Source organism: Thermobia domestica, chromosome 14 (genome assembly GCF_964235325.1).
Source record: "Thermobia domestica chromosome 14, izTheDome1.hap1.1, whole genome shotgun sequence".
NCBI classification, from domain to species: domain Eukaryota; kingdom Metazoa; phylum Arthropoda; class Insecta; order Zygentoma; family Lepismatidae; genus Thermobia; species Thermobia domestica.
Window position 1 is genome coordinate 56,569,465 of NC_137467.1, and position 22,234 is coordinate 56,591,698.

A 22,234-nucleotide genomic window follows, 5' to 3' on the forward strand; every position below is an offset into this window, starting at 1 on the left:
CGTAGCGGGTAAACGAGGTATTTCCGCACCCAGTGAATATCACCACGATGATTAGCGATCCACAATTAGTCAGGGTACCAATTTTTATAAATACCTAGCTGTCACATTTCGCATACGTCCCTTGTGAGATGAGTATATCTAAGTGAAGAAATAACTTCAGGCAGTTTTGGATATTAATATTTGTAATTGTAATAATAGCAATAGGACTTATACTACTACTTGGCTTTCGAGACACTCAGCCTGAGAGTTTTTAGAGTAGGTAACTACTGGAAAAAATTCTTTTTTGAATCACTGTAATATGTAAATTATTAGAGGAGGAGGTGCAAATATCGGCTATGGTGTAAATACTGTCAATCCAAATTAAAGCTCTGTTAAGTGCTGCACTCTTGTGAGAATGCGACATGTTATTGATACAAGGCTACTCAGGTTGAGGACGCAGTTGTGAGTGAAACAGCCTCGTGTAGAATAGATACTGCGTTTTTGCTGTTTCTTGAGGGAACGAAAACTTTCGCAAGTATATTTGTTTCATATTTTTACTTGGAAATGAGTGTATCGGGCTTCCTTTTCGCAGTGTGTCTGTTGAGTTCAAATATTAGAATTGTTGGTATTGTGTATGTTAGATGCAGATAACACCAACAATGGCATATGGAGTACAAAATTCAGATGTGGCGTGGTGGTGTAAATGTGGGCTACCGTGTCTGGTGCAAATATTGGCTCCCAGCCCATATTTGCACCATGTTGATCCAAGGTTCTAATTAGTCTTTGCGATTTATTTTACAGCATGCCAAGGAGCAAGCAGCGATATGTGCCACAGAATAAACGGAAACAATGGAATATAGAAGACATGGCGAAAGCAATTGCTGCTGCCAGAGAAAAGAAAATGGGGACACTAAAAGCTGCACAAGTATTTAACGTTCCTCGGACAACTTTACAATCTCTTAGCAAGGACACATCTCTCTCTCCTGAAGTAGCAGTGTCGAAACCACTCGGGAGACGGACTGTCTTAGGGGCGCAGCTTGAGAAGATGTTGGTGGAATATTTACTGTTTGTGGAGTCTCATTACTTTGGTTTCACGGTGACAGATTTGAGACGTCTTGCGTATCAATTAGCAGTATTAAATGGTTTGCCTCATTCTTTCACATCAGAAGAAGCCGGTAGAGCATGGGCAGATTTATTTCTAAATCGACATAAAGAAGTTCTGTCTGTTCGCAAACCCACCGGGACCTCTTACGTGAGGGCTGGGATTTACTAAAGACAACGTAGAAAAATTCTTTGGTATTTTGGAAGCAATGCGGAACATCACTACGCGCCTGACCGTGTCTTCAACGTAGACGAGACAGACCTTACTGTCGTGTAGAGCAAGATACCAAGTGTCATTGCAAGGAAAGGAAAGAAACAGATAGGAACGCTAACATCAGCCGAAAGAAGAGCAACTACGACGGTGGTAGTTTGTATGAACGCTCAAGGAGTGTTTGTCCCACCTATATTCATATTTCCCAGGAAAAACATGACGGACCAACTTATGAAAGGTAAACCAATTGGTTCTATTGGCAGAGCTCATCCGTCAGGGTGGATTCAATCACACCTCTTTGTAGAATGGCTACAGCACTTCATTGAGAAGACTCATCCGACAAAAGAATCACCAGTGTTGCTGATACTGGATGGCCATTACACTCATTTTAGAAGTCTGGCCGTTATTGACCTAGCACGGGAAAACCATATCCAAATCATATTATTTCCTCCCCATTGTACTCACAAGTTACAACCGTTGGAAAAAACTTTCATGGGTCCTCTCAAGCATCGTTACAGTAATGAGATCAGATCTGCTCTTCTTCATTCCAATGGTCCTCTTAGTCCTTATGACATCATGGAGCCTTACGGAAGAGCCTATTTGAAAGTGAAGAGAGCAGACATAGCAATAAATGGTTTTCGTGTTACAGGAATCATGCCGTTTGACAGGAGCATCTTCACTGACGACGATTTTGTTGTTTTGGAAACTCATAACTGGATCCTCCTATAGGCAGTCCCTGTATGAATCCACAACATCAACTGCAAAACACGCAGAGAAAAGCAAGGAAACAGAAATGATAGACTCTGCAACGAAGCAATCAACTCCTGCTAGAAGATTGGACTATGGGGAATCATCCACAAAGTCTGAAGCAACTTTATTCGACGAAAGTGATAGTGACGTGGAGTTAGATCTACCTGTTGGCGTGCAGAAACCTACAGATGAAGATGTGCCATGCATTTTCTGTCGCAGCAACTTTTCAGCGGATACACACGGGGAACTCTTTGTTCAGTGCATTAAGTGTCACATGTGGTCACATAATGAATGCGCAGGTGCTGAACACGACGAGTATGTGTGTGACTACTGTCACTAAGTGTATACACTTATACTTGGTAGTATTGTGATATTCTGTGCCACATTTTTTCATATTAGTATGTTTTTGTACTGGTAGCCCATATTTGCACCACCATTTCTTGAAACGTGATTTCGTACAGTGTCAGAAAAATATAAATGTACAATACTAGTGATTTGTTATTTTCAATTTTCTTTTTATCATGTGTAGAAATTGTCTCATAGTCTTTATTGCAGTAATTAAATTTGCTCGACTTCCATGTATCTACGAATTATTTGCAATCAAAAAGTGGTAGCCTATATTTGCGCCTTTTCCTCTATATAAATAACACTAGTTAACAAAGGTTTTGTTACATAAAAGGAAATACCTGTTCTTAAAGGAACTTTTTCGCTGAATTCGAATATGCACTCGGTTTTTCTCCATCACGTACGATTTTCCCGTAACAGAGGGATTTTCGGGAAAATCCCTCAAAAATTTCCCTTTTCGTTTATTTTACACCCCAAGATCTTGTCCCCTTGCATATACTAACATAGAAATTATACCTAAGTATACTTTGATTCATATTTAACAAACCCTCCAAGTTTCGTAATAATCGCTTTATTCTTTCTAGAGAAATACATATGTTTGTATGTATACTGTGTGTATTGTTTATTGCATCTTATAGTAATGCTTTCAGATCTCTTAAGTTGAGGTAAAACGTTTTGCTTTATTACCACAAACACATATAAAATATAATACAATATAATTTACAAGTGTGACAATTTACAATAAACAATAATACAAATGTACCAAAAGGTCATGAAAAGACAATCAAAACTATCACAATATATGAAACTTCCATTGGGTTACAAAAACGTACACTACTTCCTTCTTTTGTAAGAAATGTTGCATTCTCTAACAAGACCCCAACAATAGTCCCCCATCATTAAAGGATCCCATCGTCCCTGGTACCTTTTCTCCATTGCTATTATATCTTGGTGGAATCTTTCCCCCTGTTCGTCGCTGAAAGCACCTAGGTTAGCAGGAAAGAAGCTGAGGTGGGAGTGCAAAAAGTGGATTTTTAAAGACATCCTACAACCCAACTCTTTGTATTTCTGTATCATGTCCTGTACGATTTCTGTCTAACTCTCAGCTTTGTTATTGCCCAGAAAGTTGCGCACAACACACTTAAATGCTGTCCAGGCAGCTAGCTCAGCACTGTTTAACTTGCTGTCAAAGCTATCATTAAGCATTAATTTCCTAATTTGGGGACCAATAAACACTCCCGCTGAAATCTTAGCATCACTCAGGTTAGGGAACTTATCTCGCAAATACTTGAAACCTTCACCAGATGTGTCCATGGCTTTGACAAAGTTTTTCATAAGTCCTAACTTGATATGAAGTGGCGGTAGTAATATCTTATTAGGATCTACCAGAGGAGCGTATTTGACGTTGCATTCTCCAGGTACGTAATTCACTCTAGGTTCCCATTCCTTCACTTCATAATGTTTGTCATCAGCTCGGCTATCCCATAAACATAAAAAACATTGGTACTTCCTGTAACCGCACTGCAGTCCTAATAAAATACCAACTACCTTGGAGAATTGTATATATATGTATTAAGATATACATATACTGTACGTTTAAAAAATATATACGTTGGAAGTACATTCTATTTTTATACACGTTTCTAATTTACAGAGAGCAATACAAGTGTGTTGTTGACTATTGTAAATATTCATTTTTATGTCTGTGTTTGTAGTAATAAAGCAAATCGTTTTTACCCCAACTCAGGAGATCTGAAAGCATTACTATAAGGTGCAATAAACAGTGCACACAGTATACATACAAATATATTTATTTCTCTAGAAAGAACAAAGCGATTTTTACGAAACTTTTAGGGTTTATTAAATATAAATCAAGGTATACTTAGGTATAATTTCTATGTTACTATATGTAAGGGGACAGGAGCTAGGGGAATAAAATATCTGAAAAAGGGAATTTTTGAGGGAATTTCCCGAAAATCCCTCTGTTACGGGAAAACTGTACGTGATGGAGAGAAACCGAGTGCATATTCGAATTCAGCGCAAAAAGTTCCTTTAAGATCAGGTGATTTTTCTCATGTAACAAACAAAAAGTTTAAATTTGTTAACTAGTGTAATTGAATGTAACTGTGTGTGCCTGATTATCACGGCCAAATGGAATAACTTTTGGTATATAGTTAGGCCTTAATCCAAACTGGGATATTATCATATCGCTTTCATTATAATACATATCCTAAAGGGGTAGTGGAGATCCGAATTTTTGCGAAAAAAGTTGAGTATCTCGCAAGCCGTTAAACTTACGGAGTTCAGTGTATTAACTCTTTATTGAAACTAAACAGAACGTGTCCTAGTATGTTTTAAAGTTCTCCTTTATGTGTGTGTGTGGGGGGGGGGGGTCACTTTGTAAATATGGAAAAATGGTGGGTTGGTTTGTAAGAATAATCTAAAACGATCGACATTAGTTGAGAATTAATTGAGAAACAAAATACAGTGCTTGGCTTCATATATCCGTTGCTTTCTACTATAATATTGCTGAAGCTTACGTTTATTATATGCAGTGCTTAGAGCACAGGTCCATCAATCCATAAAGTTGTGAGGAAAATAGACATAAAATTTGTACTGTAAGCTTAATTAAACGGAAATTTTAAGTTTTGACTGTACGCATAATTATATGGAAAATTTTACTTTTTATTCCTTTACGTTGGTCTACTTACCTTGATTTGGGACTTTCAAATTTCATCTTTTTTTTCCCACTGAAAAGTATCGATAATTCAACAAGAAAATAATTATACCATGATAATTTAATTGAAATTATCGTACAAATTTGTAATTTGGACCATGACAAACATTTATACCATTTTATATCGTAAAAGTCAGATCCACCGTTATTGTAACAGCGGTGCTTGAGCTATTGATCATAGAAATTTAAAGTCCGATTAATTAGAATTTCACAGCCTGGTTTTCTTAGTGTAAATTCGTTAGTCAGTAGAGGTCGTCAATCATGTGTCAAATTTGTTGACGATGGGTTTTGGTGGGTGAGAGTGATTCATGTTAGGTGGTGGATCAGAGTGTCACGGCGGATGGTGGGTCACGATGGGTGGTGGGTCGTGGGTCAAGTTTTCATTGACCCACGTCATCTCTGATATTAATTATTAAAATCCCGGTTTATTTAAAAGCCAACTAAAACTACCATTTATAAATCAGTTAAGGGCGGGAAGGGAGAGCGTTGTTCTTTTAATTGTTCAATAAGAAATAAAGAAATGAAGCAGGCAAAAGAAAGTTGGAATGCATATAAACGAAAAAGAAAAAGGGTTAACTGATTAAGACCGTATTTGGCTCATCCTAGTTTATTTATGTATTTTTTATTTATTCATTTGTGAAATATCTCTAAATTACCTTTGGCATCACGTGTGTTACTACTGTGCTCGGTTTCTAGTAGGAGTATAATTTTTTGGTACAAAATCTGCTACGTAAAACACGACACAACGAAATCTGATACAGGAAGTCAGAAAAGTAAGTGTTACCAATGAGCACCGATGTGTTCTCTCACCATTCGGAAAAGTAGTTTGATCTTCCATAGCATTAAGAACAAGGATCACATTAACTGTGAAAATCGGGGAAAGTCAGGGAAGTATGCCATATTTCACGGAAGAGTTTTTTTTTTTTTTTTTTTTTTTTTTTAATGGAATTTAGAACATATGAAGAACACCAAAGAATCAAAATACATTCAGAATACTAATTTAGAAGTTTAGAGGTAAAGAAACGTGAGAGGAGCGCCGAAAGGTGTTAACATTTCAAGCTTTGAAGATAAAGACCAAATTAAATAATACTAAAAAAATGTTACAGAAAAAAACAATAAGTTAGATTCGTTGGTTTAGATAATAAAGGAGGTTGATCAAATTATGATACGTGTTTACATATTTATGATGAGTGTATTCAGATACTAAAAATATGCTCTGTATAATTATGGTTTTGGTACTCGTGTTTTACTGTATTCCAAATACAGGAAGTTTGATTCACAATAAGTATTTACAATAAGAAAGTAAGCTTGTACTGCGTTTAAAAAATAAAATAAAAAAGTAGAACCTTGAGGTGGAAGCGATTAATTATTTTTTTAATTTATTTATTTTGTAATTCTTTTTCCTGAACCTAACTATAAATGATAGTGTTTGCGAGTCAGAGAAAATTTAGCTACTTATTCGCGGAAGTTAGGAAAAGGCAGGAAAATCGATACCAGAATTTCAGTGTGAACCCTGAGGAAGTTTAATTGATATGTATTTTCAATGTAATAATTTGCTCATACAGTGGAAGACGTGAGTTCTATTATGATAAAATTATAACAATAAAGAAAAGTTAAGTAAAATGTTCATTTAAGGTGGGTTATTTAGTATTAGCTGAAATACCCGTTCTTAGCAAGTTTATGAAAAATATGACCCCCCCCCCACCTTAGGATGCGTATTTGAATCGAAATCAAACCATAAAATCCTAACTCGACCCAAGTGCTATGTTTAAAAATTCATTTTTAAACTTGTTATTCTTTACGATAAATTTAGTCCCCATTTTCTCCCAGGAATACGCATTTTGATCAAAGTGTAATAATGATAGGGGTTACGGTGGTTCAGTGGTAGAGCGATTAGTTCTGGTGCGTGGGGGCCCTGGTTCAATCAACGGCAAAGTAAGTTCATGATAGACAACATTGTGCTTGTGGGTTTTTGGGACGTTAAACTCGAAGATTTCATTTCATTTTCAAAGTGTAATGATAAAAACGAAGGTCAACCCAAATGCTAACTATGCTTTAACCGTTTCTTTATATTTGTCATTTTAGGAATACAAAATGGACAATCAAAATATTGCGGAAATTCTCCCGTTTAGAAGTAGAAGCTGAATTTTCGAAGACACTTCATGTATCAACTTACTTTTACTAATAATGAATTCATGTACAGTCAGCAGCAAAACACCTGCACCATGAGCATATAAGTTTATTGTGAAACGACGAAGTCTTTTGCTCCAAAATAAGTGTGCAGGGGAGGACGCCGGGGTTTCTCCTGATGTGATTCGTGCTACTTAGACGTTACGTTGATTCACTGCACTGTTAGGGGTAATTTCACAATAAACTTACATGCTCATGTTGCACTTTTTTTTTTTTTTTTTTTTTTTTTTTTTTTTTGTGGAAAGTACCAAGTTTTGTCAGCGGGGCTCGCAAGATACTGTATTTTTGGCATAAATTTTGATCCCCACCTCACCTTTGAGATACGCATTTTATTGAAAATGGCATACTAAATACCCGACCCGAGCCAAGTGTCATGTTTAGCAGTTCATTTCAAATGAAGACATGGTGTGTATTTGTATAGCAGATAAGCATTCATTCAGCTTTATGTTACATGATTTCCTGTGTTAAGAATGTAAATCGCAGCAAAAAGATATGTATACATTTGAACAGTTTTAAACACCATACTTAATTCAATTATGTATCTATTCTACGCAGGATGTGGATTCTATTTTTTCATCAATAACCTAGTTGTAAAAAGGGAAACAATAGTAGAAACTGGTCAAAAGAATTTTGGAGCGGCATGAGATAAGTAATTTGGTAAACTAGTGTAAAGGGGATAACAATACAATACAACAATAAGTATGGCTTCCCACTCCTATTTGCAGAAAATAAAAAAGAACTAGAAAGTCTGTGTGTGCTCTTCAAGCGAGGCATTCATCGGAACAATATGTAATAAGAAAAGATGCCACTCTTGTCAAATAGCTTAAAATGACCTGAGAGTATAGAGGTGTGGGAATTTATTGTTGAGTAGCCTCTTGCTAACAACAGGTGTGAGAGGCTTCGTAGCCGGTGAATACCTTTTGCCATTCACTTCATGTGATGTCGCTTTACCGCTTCCTGTCCTTTTCCATTTTTGTGGCCGAGAAGAATGAATCCCTTGTTGTTGCTGGAATGGGTGAGTCAGGAGAAAAAGTATGTATTCAGCGCGCATCGCGTGGTTGCTAAGGAAAACCTGACGAGAATTCCGAAGCTAGTTGGTTGACCATGGATATGAGTCTCACTTCGTGAAAAGTATTTTTTATTTTTATTTTAATTGTTTATTTTGAATGAGAGAGTTTATTTGGACGCTTTCTTTACTAAAACTGAAAATAAATAGTAGATAAATAGCGTTTCCGCCTCGCAGTTTAAAGATTCTAAATTCGAATCTGCTTGCCAGCCACGCTGACTTGTTCTTTTTAAATAAAAAAAAACAATACATTTTAGGCAAATTTTTTCTTGTAGGTCTTGTATCTTGAGAACTAGGCCTATATATAGTGTAACCAAACCCGAATTATCACTTAACTCACTATGATGTGCTTATTCCGTTAAAAAAAAATTTAGGGGCCGTTCAAAAATTTTGTGGCCCCTGATCCTAAAATGCATCAAAAGATATATATTTTAGTCAAAATGTTCTTGTACGCCTTATATCTGGAGAACTGCATATAGTGTAGCCAAACCCAAATTATCACTTAACTCAGTATGATGTGCTTAAAAAAAGAAAACAAAAACTCGATTTAGAGGCCGTTTAAAAATTTTTGGGCCCTAATCCAAAAATTAATTATTGGCCAAGATTGCAATCTTTTGATGCATTTTTTTTTATAATTCCTAAAATTCTTGTATCAGCAACAGGGATTTCCTCAGTTCCACTAGGCAAATGCCGGGATGACACATTTAATATATAGGCCGAAGTCGACTTCCTTCCATAAATTCATTCTTATCTCTTTGTACTTGAGAGTGTCTTAGCAGTCCCCTGACATAGGGTAACTCTGTTATCAGAGTTAAAACAAAATGTAAGAGAAGAAACCGTCTCCAAATAAGTTTTCAATCTAAAGGGAAAATCGGACGAACCGTTTGAGCTGTACACTCTTTATGCGCCCAATGTTAAAAGAAAATGCAGCGTTGCTATTTACCAGGATCCACAACATAAGTGAATGAAGAGCTCCTTCTTGGCTAAGCGGTTAGCGTACGGGCCTTTGGCGTGGGAAACCCGGGTTCGATTCCCGGCGGGAGCTCATGTGGTTCGGATTCAACGTTAATCAGTAGGTCCACGTCTCATATAGCCTCGCTGCTCAACGGGACGTTAAACTCAAAATCAACTCAACCCAATTACAGGGTTTGTTTCTGCGATGATGAACTTTCGGATTTGGATCTATTCAGTCATGGAGTGATTAGGTTAAATTTATATTGAAGAGGCAAATCACAAGGAACATGACTGATGGGATAATAGTGCTTAAGTTTATTAAAGAAAAGAAGATTAAGTACAATAAAGGAAATTATATGAACATGCATACAACTTAATTGCTACAATTGCATAATGTAATTGCAATTGTACAATTTTAAAGCAGTAAGTTCTCACTTCATTCTACTGTGCATGCCTTAATATCATAACATTAATATGTATTGAAAGAATTAAGATAATAATTGTCATCATAAAATGAAATTAAAGTATTTTATGCTGTACAGTGTTACAGAGAATTAAGATGTACACTTACTTATGCGTATATCTAGTGCGAGGGATCTATGGCTCTTTCTCAGGCCATGTGAATTTGTAAACAGCATCGTGTCCGTAGATTTTCTCGTGGTTCTCCCGTTTCCTCCCACCTTATCAATTCACGAATTATTTCATACCCCAAGTTACTCAACTAGTAGTGTTCCTTCGTAATCTTTCCTCTAATATTTCAAGTGTTGCACACGGACACTCATTTTCAGGGACTCAGGATAAATGTCTGACTGTTACACTTGAAATATAAGAAGAAAGATTGCGGAGAAACACTACTAGGTGAGTAATTTGATGTATTGCAAATGTATTTCATACACTCGATTAGTAATATGTCCCATTACCATTGACTTTCATTAATTGTCCCTCTTCTTTATTTTAAAGAGAATAGCTGTGAAACTAAAGTTAGAAATTTCATTGCCTTTAATTTGAGAATCAGGATACGGAAATTAATAATAATAATAATAATAATAATAATAATAATAATAATAATAATACGAGAGCCGTTCGGAAAGTAACCTCCGATTGGTTAAAAAGAAACACCAAAGTAAATAAGAATCATTTACTATATACGTCTGAAAACTACTACTTTGCTCTATTTTCCAACATAATTTCCATAAACATTCAAGCACTTGTCATACTTCCTCACTAGCTTAGAAATTCCATCAGTATAAAGATCTCCCGCCTATGCCTTGGGCCAGCCTGGACCGCATCTTTCAGCTCCTCATCTTTACCAAAGCGCTGAGGTCTAAGCCACTTCTTCATATGCGTGAAGAAATGATAGTCGCCGGGTGCCAAATCTGGCCTGCAAGGCGGATGATAAAAACGTCTCATTTGAGCTGGCCCAGAAGGTCCTTAGTTATCTGAGCAAAGTAGTATTGGTTCATCCATTTTTAAATGAGCGAACCCATTCACAAACAACTTCTTCACTCATCTTATTTGGTCTATACACGGCACAAAGTTCCCGATTTATAGCTGCTGCCGAATGTTGTTTTACCGTAAGAAAACGTATAACAGCTTGCACCTCGCACTTGGCGGGGTTTTCTGATGCAGCACACATTTTGAGACGCTATAAAAGTGGAACTAGTGATAAGACAACCTTCACTCTACCATGACTGGATGCAGACTGATCTACCGCGCCTGTTTGTGCAGAAATGGTAGTGCTGCCCGCACTACTTCACGCACACTGACCGGAGGTCACTTTCCGAACACACCTCGTAATAATAATAATAATAATAATAATAATAATAATAATAATAATAATAATAATAATAATAATAATAATAATAATAATAATAATAATAATAGGATGGAGAAAATGGTATTTTCTTCCTTCTGATCGTTCCATCGAACACCAGCAAGCACAGAAGTACTATATCAGAAGAGCAATTTGCCACATTATCGTATTGGCTCTATTGTCTGACTCAGCGTTTCTCAAACTGTGGTCATTAAGGTCTGTCCTTATGGTCCTCTTAGATTAAACATTAGTCAAAAAAGAACAGAAAAAAATAAAATTGAAGTGAATTGAGTCACACACTCTATGGTTGAGGCTCAGAAATTATATAGAGTATTGCTCCCTGTAGCGTTGGAACTACGTGTAACGTAAATTAAGAAAGGAAAAATAATAATAAAGAAAAAACTGAAAAACTGATTGCACATTATATCATTGCCTCCATCAGGCGCGTTATGCTGTCAGTGAGGTCTGTTAACATAACTTTGTTTGTTTTAGTTAGACAGATATGCCAGCATAACATGATATCAGAAGGACAAGTTAGAACTGTGGTGGCTCAATGGTAGATCTCTTACCTCTGGTAGGTGTAGGGGTACCTAGTTTGATCCCAGCTCGCGAGAAAGGTCTTTGTGTAGAAAAAACTGTGTGCATGGGTTTTCTTGCTCGAATCATTTCCTCGCACTGTCTTCATTTCACTATTTCGTTCATTATGATCGTCACCGTCTCCTTTAGCCTCGGAGCAGTGTTTGCTATGGCCAGATTTTATTTTTATTTGAGGCATTGATTATACATGGTGACCACAAACTCCCGTTACCCCTTAAAATAAGTAACATAAACCACTAAACGTACATAAATAACTGCACGAAAAGAACTGAATGACATGAAAAACAATGCTTTCGAGAAGTTTTGTTGAAGTAGGAAACATTTAGTATCCAAGGAATCAGTCTGTCGACCGTCATTCTCATGACAAAGGATAATACGCCGCCAGCTTCTGTACGACATTTTGTGGAGCATTGCAGGTATAACTTGAATGAAAGCTTGTTTCCCAGCTTCTGTCAGTTCGGCAGTGGTATCGTAACGGTTTTATGCAACGATGCTCTTTATGAACCCCCATAGCACATTATCACAGGTGGTGAGGTCTGGGGTTCGTGATGACCAGGCAAGTGATGCGTACAGATCTGAAACAGTGGAAAACCTTACATTAACATTTAATAAGGGGTAACGGGACTTCGTGGCCACATGTACACATAATAGATTTTAAATTTTAATGAAGTAGAAAAATATAGAAACATGTAATTGATTATAATAGATGTATTAATATAAAATTTTTTGGTAGCGTTCAATTATTACAAAATACTATATATATATATATATATATATATATATATATATATATATATATATATATATATATATATATATATATATATATATATATATATATATATATATATATATATATATATATTGTAATATCCCATGTGAAGTTGTTTATAAACAAATACACGCATCAAGTGTTTATAAACACCACCACGCGCTTCATCAAGAGGAACTTCCATCAGAGGGACCTGCTATCACCTGCAGACGACGTTTAGTCCCTCCCACGGAGCAGAAGACGAAATCGAAGCAGAAGCGCCACCGCCACCCAAGGGACGCTATAAATTGGACAGAAGAATCCAGCTCAGTACCAGTTTTCTGGTGACCCTCCTCTAGTCTGCTACGGGGCTCTGTCTGGGAATCCCAACCTCAGCCGCTTAGCCTGCTACGGGGCTCTGTTGGAGATCCTGTCTGCGACCACTCGGTCAAAGACTACCTTTTACTTACCTTTTTAAATAGAGACCAAATTGTATAGTATTTTTGTACAAATACTCTTATAGTGGATTTTTATAATAAAACTGGTAGTGGGAGTCGATTCCGGACACTCTTTTTATTAACAGCTCTACCTCTTCCTTATATGAGACGAAATCACACAAAGTTTTACAATATATATATACATATATATAGATAGATAGATATAGATATATTAAAAATATAAAGCTGTTGCTAGAGTAGTATGTTCCTTTTTTTAAAAATATGAATTTGCTTTCAAAGGGAACAAGAGTATAGTAGTCCGCAAAACATTTTGAGTAATAAAAGTGGTCTCTATTTGAAAAAAGAAATGTGATATGGTAACACCTACGTAATAAATGGTGAAAAGAAAATTGGAAAGAATTTGTACCTCTCATTACAAGGAAGTGACTAGGTGACTGGAAATCTAATAGAAGGAGTAAACAAAGCCTTGTGAACGTCGATGTGCAAAGCTTATGATTTGTCTTTTGTTACTTTACCCGTGCGTGTTTGATGCATCAGTGAGTGCATCGTGAAATCCACCCGGATAACAAGACGCATGCGTGTTCCCTATCACCTACACAATGTTGGCAACGCTTTTTCACATTTATGCTTCAGTAACACCCGCCCCACGAAATCGTTCTTCATTATTCTCCATGATGTGCTGACAGTCCTTTTATTCTTTGTGAGGTCACATTCACGTCGTTACGCATTTTACTTTTAATATGTGCATTTTATCTCTTGTTATATTGTACGTACAATTTAATATGACGTAGGATTTTTAAGTAAAAATAGAGTGAATTTTGTGAGGCAGTCATCGTAGCTTTGTCAATGTAGTAGACATATAAATATTACATAAAATAGAGGAATTTGTATAAACTTCACCGTTCACTGTTTTGCGTATATCGAGTAGCAATATTACTTCTTTTTGAGAGGCTGTCGGTTCGAACTCCGCAGTAGATATTCTGTTTTTTCAAGATGTTTTCGTTTGTCTTTCCAGGCGAATTTTGGAATGTTTTCCCTTCCGAATAATTATTTGATAGTAATTGATTATTTATAAATAGTAAAAGTAATAATTGACGAAAGCAAATATATAATTACTAGTCTATATTAAGGTCTCGGCAGAGTATCGTTGCCTTCATCAGAGGAAAATCACGTGTTTGATGGAGATGAGCCGAAATTATTACACATATAAGTAATAATAAGTGTTAGTTTTATTTAAGTTATATTTGTTTCGAAACCTAGAGTGAGCAGTATTCTCATAATTTTTATTCTGAAATCCGATTGGGGAATGGAAGTTAGTGTAGTAGTTGACATGTGCATGATAAATCCGAGATCTGGGTTCGACCCTCGACCAATTTTCATATCTTCTCCTTGTCCAAGTTCGTCTGGTAAAAAATTAGGTGTCGTGAAAAAAAATGTTACTACCTTCGTTTTACAGATACGTACGAATGAATGTTTCAACGTTAGAATGTTCCTTCAGTCAAGTCAGTAAGTTGTTGAAGCATAACATGTTAGTTACGGTATAATCTACGTGAACAAATACGTAAAGTAATGTTCTCGAAACGTAAAACTGAAATTTTTCATTTCGTTTTTTCAAATGCGAGAAAAGCCCTCGAGAGAGAAAATACGTGGCTGGTATGGGGAGCACTGAGTATTATAGTCAGGGATGTAATGGGGCGTATACGGGAGTATACGGCATATACCCACCTAAAATTTTTGTAGTCCAGCGTATACTAACCTTAAATTTACGAAAGAATGAGCGTACATTGGGGTGCGTATATACCAACTAGTCTTGCATATATGCTATACTTTTGAAACCGATCGATCGTATACTTACCAAAAATCCTAGCATTACATCACTGATTATAGTGGAAGAGAGGTTGGGTTTATCATCCCATTCAGCAGCGAGTCTATATGAAACATGGATTTACAACTTAACGTGAATTCGAACGACATGAACTCCCACCCAGAATCGAACCCGGGTCTCCGAGCCAAGTCTGTCATCCTTGCTTTCATTTCAAATTAACCCATATAATTACTTAGTGACGTAATAACACGCGTGTTAATAATTAAAAATTGAAGTTATTCTAACTAAATTGACGCCATGTTTCATTGACCCATTGTCATTATGCGTATACATACAAGCATAAATATGACAGACAAGATTATATATATATATATATATATATATATATATATATATATATATATATATATATATATATATATTCTGAGCAGTTTTCTCCATTATAGGTGCAATTCAAAAGTGCCTTAAATCACCGTTATAAAAATTCCGTATTAAAAGCTACTCTTTTCTCTTAGAACGTTTTTCACCCTGATCAGAATATGTGGTGTTTTTCTTTCTTTTCTTTTTCCTCTTTTTTCTAATATACCCATGAAGAAGATGACAGATTTTCTGAAATATGTCAATTTGCCGTCAGCATTTGGATGCTTCAATATAGTATAATTTCAGTTTTTAATTAACCCATATTAACTAGGTTAGTCAGAGACCAACTAGTTAGTTGAATGAGTAGCTTCCGAATAATTATTTAGTAAAAGTTTATCAAACTTACTTTTTTTTTTTCAATCAGTTTCTGTTATTCGAGCCATTGGAATTGAAGTATAGTCATGTTACGAGAAACATATTAGCTCACTGAGGTCATAGAGTAAATAGGAGTCAATATTACTTGGTTTATATTCAGTAAATTAATCACATTAATGGATTGGTGATTTAATTAATCATATTAATGTGATTAGTGGACACAAAGGTGAGATTTATTTGTTTAGTTCCGTATAAATGTACATACACAAGGTGATGGTCTGTTTGTATGTTATTACCGTTACGTTACAATATATTTCTAATAAATAAATATGGACAGAACTGAATTTCATACATTCATGAATAAAAGTGGTGATAGAAAAAACTTATCTTTATGTATACAAGATACGTATCAGAGTTTTATTTGTGCTGTATCGGATGGAAGTTTGCTACACACAATCATACAAAGCGATGCAAAGCAAAAGTTGCGATGCATCTGTGATCTTGATTTACTACCGCATTGCGATATTGTTGCAACATAAGCACCATAACATAGTTCCTTCTTCGTGATAGAAATGCGTCGCTTTGATCTCTCTCATATATCTGATAAATCTCCCCTTGAAAACCAAATGTTTCCTTTAGGGTACCACTTCGGATCTCAATAACACATACCAATCAACTATGAACTACGGATCATATTACAAGTGCACAGTGCCGCAATGGGCTTCCGAAATACAAGAGCGTAGGTTATTTTTTTTTTAATTAGATAATTAGCGAAGCATTGCTCTCTTCTGCAGCTTCTGTCCTGTTGTTTCGAACTGTGGTAAGTGGTTCATAAATGACCCATTTCATAGCATTGACTTAGAAATATTCTTTTACTATAATATTTTTCATTGTACAGTCTTTGCTTTTAACAGACTTAAATCTGATTTAAACTACTCGCTGACCAGAACAATACTTTTGTTGTAAAATATTAACGTGTAACACTTTCGCCAACTAACACTTTGGCTTCATCAGACAATATGAATACACAAGTAGTGACAGATTTAGTGTAAGAGACAACGAAAAAAAATTCCCTGATTGACTACCAAAGTTTGCTACAATAAATCCCCTTTTCTAATTTTTTTGAAGTGGCGAAAGGAAACTAGTGTTCTATTTACAACTTGAAAAAAACTGGATTTGGCCATATTTGACAAGAATATGAGTTGGAAATTAACACTTCCGCGAAATTAAGTTATGGTTTTGTCACAAGCATGAAAGTTCACTTTGTGGACTGCGAGGTGTCAATTTCTCGTTTCTTGGTGGCATTACGAATTTAAGACTTAATAGAAAGCTCTATGTGGACACATTAAAAACCAAGTACCATCGTAGGCAATCCGTAGAATGATAAAATTAGTGCTTACTTTAAAAATTCATATGATTGATCTTACTTTTTCTATTTTACGTTTCACCACCATAGAGTTAATTATATATAAAAATGTTTATTATTGTATGTTTAATTTCCATCGTAAATAAACCAAATGATTGCTAAAGTAAAGACACACTGAAGTTCTTACCTTATAACAATCCACAGAATCTACCGTCTTTTCATACCATTCCAACATTCCAATTCATTGCCATTCTCCGTGCTTGAGGTAAGTTCCAAAGGAAGACCAATGATACATGGAGGTTTTATTTGACAACACTTAACACGTGTTGCTTGTTTTTATTCAGGAGAACTCATGTTCACAACCCTACACAACTAACGATAATCAAATTAGTCATAGCTCAAGAGATTTCTGCTAAGCAGAAGCGAGTCATTGAAAGTAAAATTCCTTTCGGGAATGTGGAGTAATATTTTGTTGTAGAAAAGATGTATCAATGTAAACCTTCTGAATTTGAAGTTTTTCTGTGGTCAATGTATCTTACTTAAAAGGATGGCATGACGTTTCCAGAATTGTATTGAGCAAAACGTGAAAGTCTGGAAAGCTATATCAAAACTACATTCTGTAATTTTAAATTTATATTTTCTATAAAGTGAATACAAAGCAAAGAATTATGTATGTTTTAAATGCCAGCCACTAATCATAGTAAATACAGTAGTCATTTCCTTTAACAAAGCCTAATTTCTTCAACAAAAGTATTTAGGTAGTACGTGTGCAGCACTCTTGTAGGTTGGTCTTATATGAGTCTTACAGGTGTGGTCTTAGTCTTACTGGGATCCTTGGTCTTTGCAAGACCAAGACTTCTGTGCTTGTCACTAGGTACCTTTGCTCTGCATCTGAACATGTCCAAAGTTAGTTTCTGCCTCGGAATAATAGAAGTGTAGTTTCATTACTTCATTGTCACAACATTAGGGTGATATTTTCCACAAATAATAATAATAGTTTGTTCCTTGTAATGAATAAACGAGGAACAACTTCAGTGGTTAGACTGTAATAGAAATACTCGTATCTTCAATAATCTTTTGTTAATAGCAATTAACTAACACAATCATGACGGTACAAGATTAAGACAGCATCCCACACGAAGTTAACACGCACTAAAACACACTGTAGCTATAAATTTTCGTACAAAAAGGAAATACTACGCAGGTTAATATGAAGGGGAAAGAGGGAAATTCGAATACGTCACGTAATGTCCAAAGTTCTCCCAATTTACGGTATTTATTTTGTTAAGCATAATTAAACTTCCGTAAAATATATACTTTCGGAATTCTCTCCGAAAGGGAATTCCAAAAAGAGAAAACATTCTTTTGAAAGAGTATGTTTCCCACTTTGCTAGAGTTACCATACGTCAGTATATATGCGGACATACCCATATTGAGTGTGTCAAATTCCATCCGCATACATTTTCTGAAATATCCTGATTTGTCCACAATTTCTAAGATCAAGTGTATTATCTTACTCATGTGATCTATCGTATTGGTAATAGTGCTCAGTGAGGAATGTAGGAATTGGGTACCTTGGTATGGCTGTTTGGCAGTATGTCGCGTCGGCTTCTTCAGTCCATTTCTTCCGTATCTATGTTTTCGGTTCTTTCTGTAAATGAGGCTCCTAGTATCAAAATCCGCTACATCCATTTCGCGTAGTTTCGAATAATCTCGACAAACGTGCAGTGAACCTCCTCCATATACACGCGTACAAAGTCCTATATTTGAACTAGTTTTTTATGATATATTAAGCTTTTAAACAAAATTCTGGTTCCATGAAATTCCTTTAGATCAAACATATAATAAGCAATATATAACTCAATTTTGGTTTTAAAAAAAATGGATTTGACGGCATTTAATACTAGGCGCCTCAAATATATTTTCGTATTTAAATAATTGTATCTAGGCATCCCGTGATTCTGTTTCTTATTATTGTGCAAGTTTGTTTATATAACGAGTTATAGTGCTGCCAAAATGTCTTGAACCGTTTCAAAAATGCGAACTAAAGCTCATACCCACGCGTTGAGCCAATAAGGGTTCAACTGTTGCTAAGCGAGAGAGCTTTAGGGAAAGGGAGTGGAATTCCTTCAGCCGATAGCAGCGCCTGGAGCGGAAGACTAGGTGTGAAGTCAATGTGGTATATCTTTAGCAAGGTGGAATTGTCAGCATTTCGAGATTGCAGAATATTATAACCCAATATTTTATCTAATATATGTGTGCATTGTTAACAACACTTCAATGGTAAGGCATACGTTACCTAGGTGATACTTTTTTTTTTTGAGTTATCAAACATTGTCTACAGTTCCTAGATATGCAATGCTAAATTTTATACTCTGCTGTGATGATATATATATATATAGGGATTGGACAAAAAATCAAACTTTGCAAAAGTGTGAAAATCATACCTAGTATGGTGTGGAGCCTCCTTTTGCGTCCAAAACAGCTTGGATCCGACATGGAAGGACGTATACAGCTCCTGAATCGTGGTGTGTAGAATTTTGTGCCATTGTTCCTCCAAAACATGCTCCAGTTCCTTAAAAGATGGTGGTGGAGGGTAATGAGACCGAACGCGCCTTTCTAACTCAGACCACAATGGCTCAATGATGTTCAGATCTGGTGATTGTGGGACCCAGGGGAGGTGTGATAGCTCCTGGTCATGCTCCTCAAACCATGATTTCACTTTTTTTTTTTTTTTTTTTTTTTGCTGCGTGACAGAGTGCCAAATCATCTTGGTAGATGCCATCACCATCAGGGAACAATATTTAGGCCATGGGTAGAACCTGGTCCCCCAAAATGGCTTCATACACCTTAGCATTCATCATTCCATGCAGGGCTATGATGGGACCTGCAGAAAACCACGATATCACTGCCCATACTGTAACAGAAGCACCCCCATGCTTTACAGTTGGGAGCAGACAGTCTGTATCATAGGCCTGCGACGGTGTTCTCCATACGTAAACACGACCGGTTGTTGGAAACAAGGTGAAGGTTGATTCATCGAACCACATTACGTGTTTCCACTGCTCATGGGTCCACGCCTTGTGGTCCTTGCACCACTGGATACGTCTCTTCACATTTACTGCTGTGACCAAGGGTTTGGCGATAGCGGCCCTGCCATTAATTTTCATTTTATGAGGTTCCCGTCGCACTGTTTTCGATGAAACCGGGTTCTGTAGGCCGGAATTGAGTTGAGACGTAATTTTCATTGCAGTGGTCTTCTTTTTAGCTGCTACAATCCGTTTTAATGCCCTTCGGTCCCTATCTGACAGGATTGTCTTTCGACCACTGTTGTGCTTTGTAGACGTCGTTTGCCAATGCATTGTGTATGCCCTCGTGACATTGGACACAATGCCTTTTGATACCCCCACAATCTTCGCCACTGTTGCCACTGAAGCTCCAACCAGGCTGGCACCAACGATCATGCCTCTTTTGTCAGGTCGCCCATTTTACCGCACCACTTTCACACCACGACACTCACAGGTGAACTGGTTACTGCTGACGGAAGAGGAAGGTTCACATGACACATTGAAAACAAAAAACGATCGGCAACTGCAACACGTGTTGTACAGTGGAGAGCCAAACTTACGTGTCCTGTATAAAGTGTTTTTAGATTTTTTTTGTCTTACCCCTGCACATATATATATATATTGTAAGGTACGTGATACTTCATTTATATTGTTGTTTCTCTCTTCTTTTCTTCTTTTTGTATCTTCACTGACATTGTATTTTAATTTTTTTTCAGTGACCTAGTATTTAAAAAAGGGGATGTTATAATATTGAAGAAAAAGATAGATGCTAACTGGTACCACGGAGAATGCGGAGGGAACCATGGAGTTTTTCCTGCGAGTTATGTTCAGGTATAGAATTTAGTTTTGTGTTTTAACTTCAAAATAGCCATGCATGATCATGTTGTACATATTAGTTGATAGTAGGAAGAATGTGATGTATCAGTATTATGCTATTTTTCACTTCCAGGTATGTTATTATTAATTAAAAGTTTCCCTTGACAGACTTGGTCTCGTACTAGTCGCCGAGATTAAGTGATTCTGATGGATGTGCTTATCGGACACACTCATTTCACGGTTTATTTAGTATGTGACATCAACTGTCCGTATTGTGAAGGCAGCATCATGCCGCTTAGTTCGGCACATTTTTGTAGAATGCCCGGAATACTCAGACCTCAGAGAACTTTTAAGACTAATAGTGTTAAACGGATTTTGGGGATACTCCAGGGTTAGTGACTGTATTCTTGCTTTTCTACATGCCATTGAAATATTTAATTTCGTTGAGGCTGTTCTTTTGTTTTACTTGATATGCTTTGATTATTGCTGTTTTTAGTCATTTTTCTTGTTACATGATTTTTATTTTGTTTTGTACTTGTAGCTTTATGATGACTTCTGTTTTAATTTTTTAGATTTTTTTTATTTATCCTATTATATCATAAAGCTTATGTTGGATTCAAACGTTTGAGGAGTCCGATTTTTGATAACTGTTTTCATTTTGGGACTTCGTAGATTAGAAGAATGTGTCTTGTCATTAACCTTTTCCTAATGGGAACAAATAGCTTTGTCGCTGAGGTGCCCATTAATCATACAGTCAGTCTGTCGTGTTAAAAGTGGTATTTCTGGAGATTCAATACTGAGAGTGAGTAGTACAAGATCTGTCCCGAAAATAATGCGCCCATTTGTATTTTGAGAAATTTATTGAACCGACTCGTACAATTACTCAGTATTCTTCGAAATACATTTCTCCTCCTTAAGCGTACTTGTTCCAACGCGAATTGCATGCTTTATATGCGTCCTGGAAGTCTGTCACAGGGATGTCCTTAAGTAACCTCGTCGTAGCCGCCTTGATGTTCTCCAGGGTCCCCAAATGCTGTCCTTTGAGGGATTTTTTAATCTTCGGGAACAAAATGAAGTCGGGCGGGGACTAGTCAGGACTGTAAGGCGGCTAGGGGAGCGTTGAGATTAAACAAAACTTTATCGCGTATCGCTGCTCGAGTTTTTTTTTTTTTTTTCATCTTGATTTCGACCGAGCACTCACACAAGGTTCACTGAAACAGACACTGTAACTCTCCAGGAGCTCGGAGCCGACGGGCGCTGGTCGCGCTGTGTTCCGAAGACTCCACCCACCTTTCCGTGCAAACGGCAATGCTGTGTGACGGATAGTCGCGGCAGAAGAAAATGGAGCGCATTAATTTTTGGAACAGACCCTGTATATAGTGTCCGTAAAGTGGTCTCATAGGAGATCTTGAAGTGTTGCAGGTTTAGATTATCTTCTTGAATGATTGGTTGTTCAGGGATGACCTGTTGGA

The 22,234-nt window shown here is 36.5% G+C and overlaps 1 protein-coding gene across 4 annotated transcripts in view; it reads left to right on the top strand.

Annotated features, from left to right (window-relative positions):
• POSH (SH3 domain containing ring finger posh) overlaps window positions 1-22,234 on the top strand; it is a 248,230-nt gene that overhangs the window by 130,198 nt on the left and 95,798 nt on the right. For all 4 annotated transcript variants that reach the window (XM_081737938.1, XM_081737939.1, XM_081737940.1 and 1 more), the window contains exon 4: window positions 20,663-20,777. In XM_081737938.1, coding sequence (XP_081594064.1) covers window positions 20,663-20,777 — 115 coding nt within the window. The remainder of the gene's footprint in view (window positions 1-20,662; window positions 20,778-22,234) is intronic.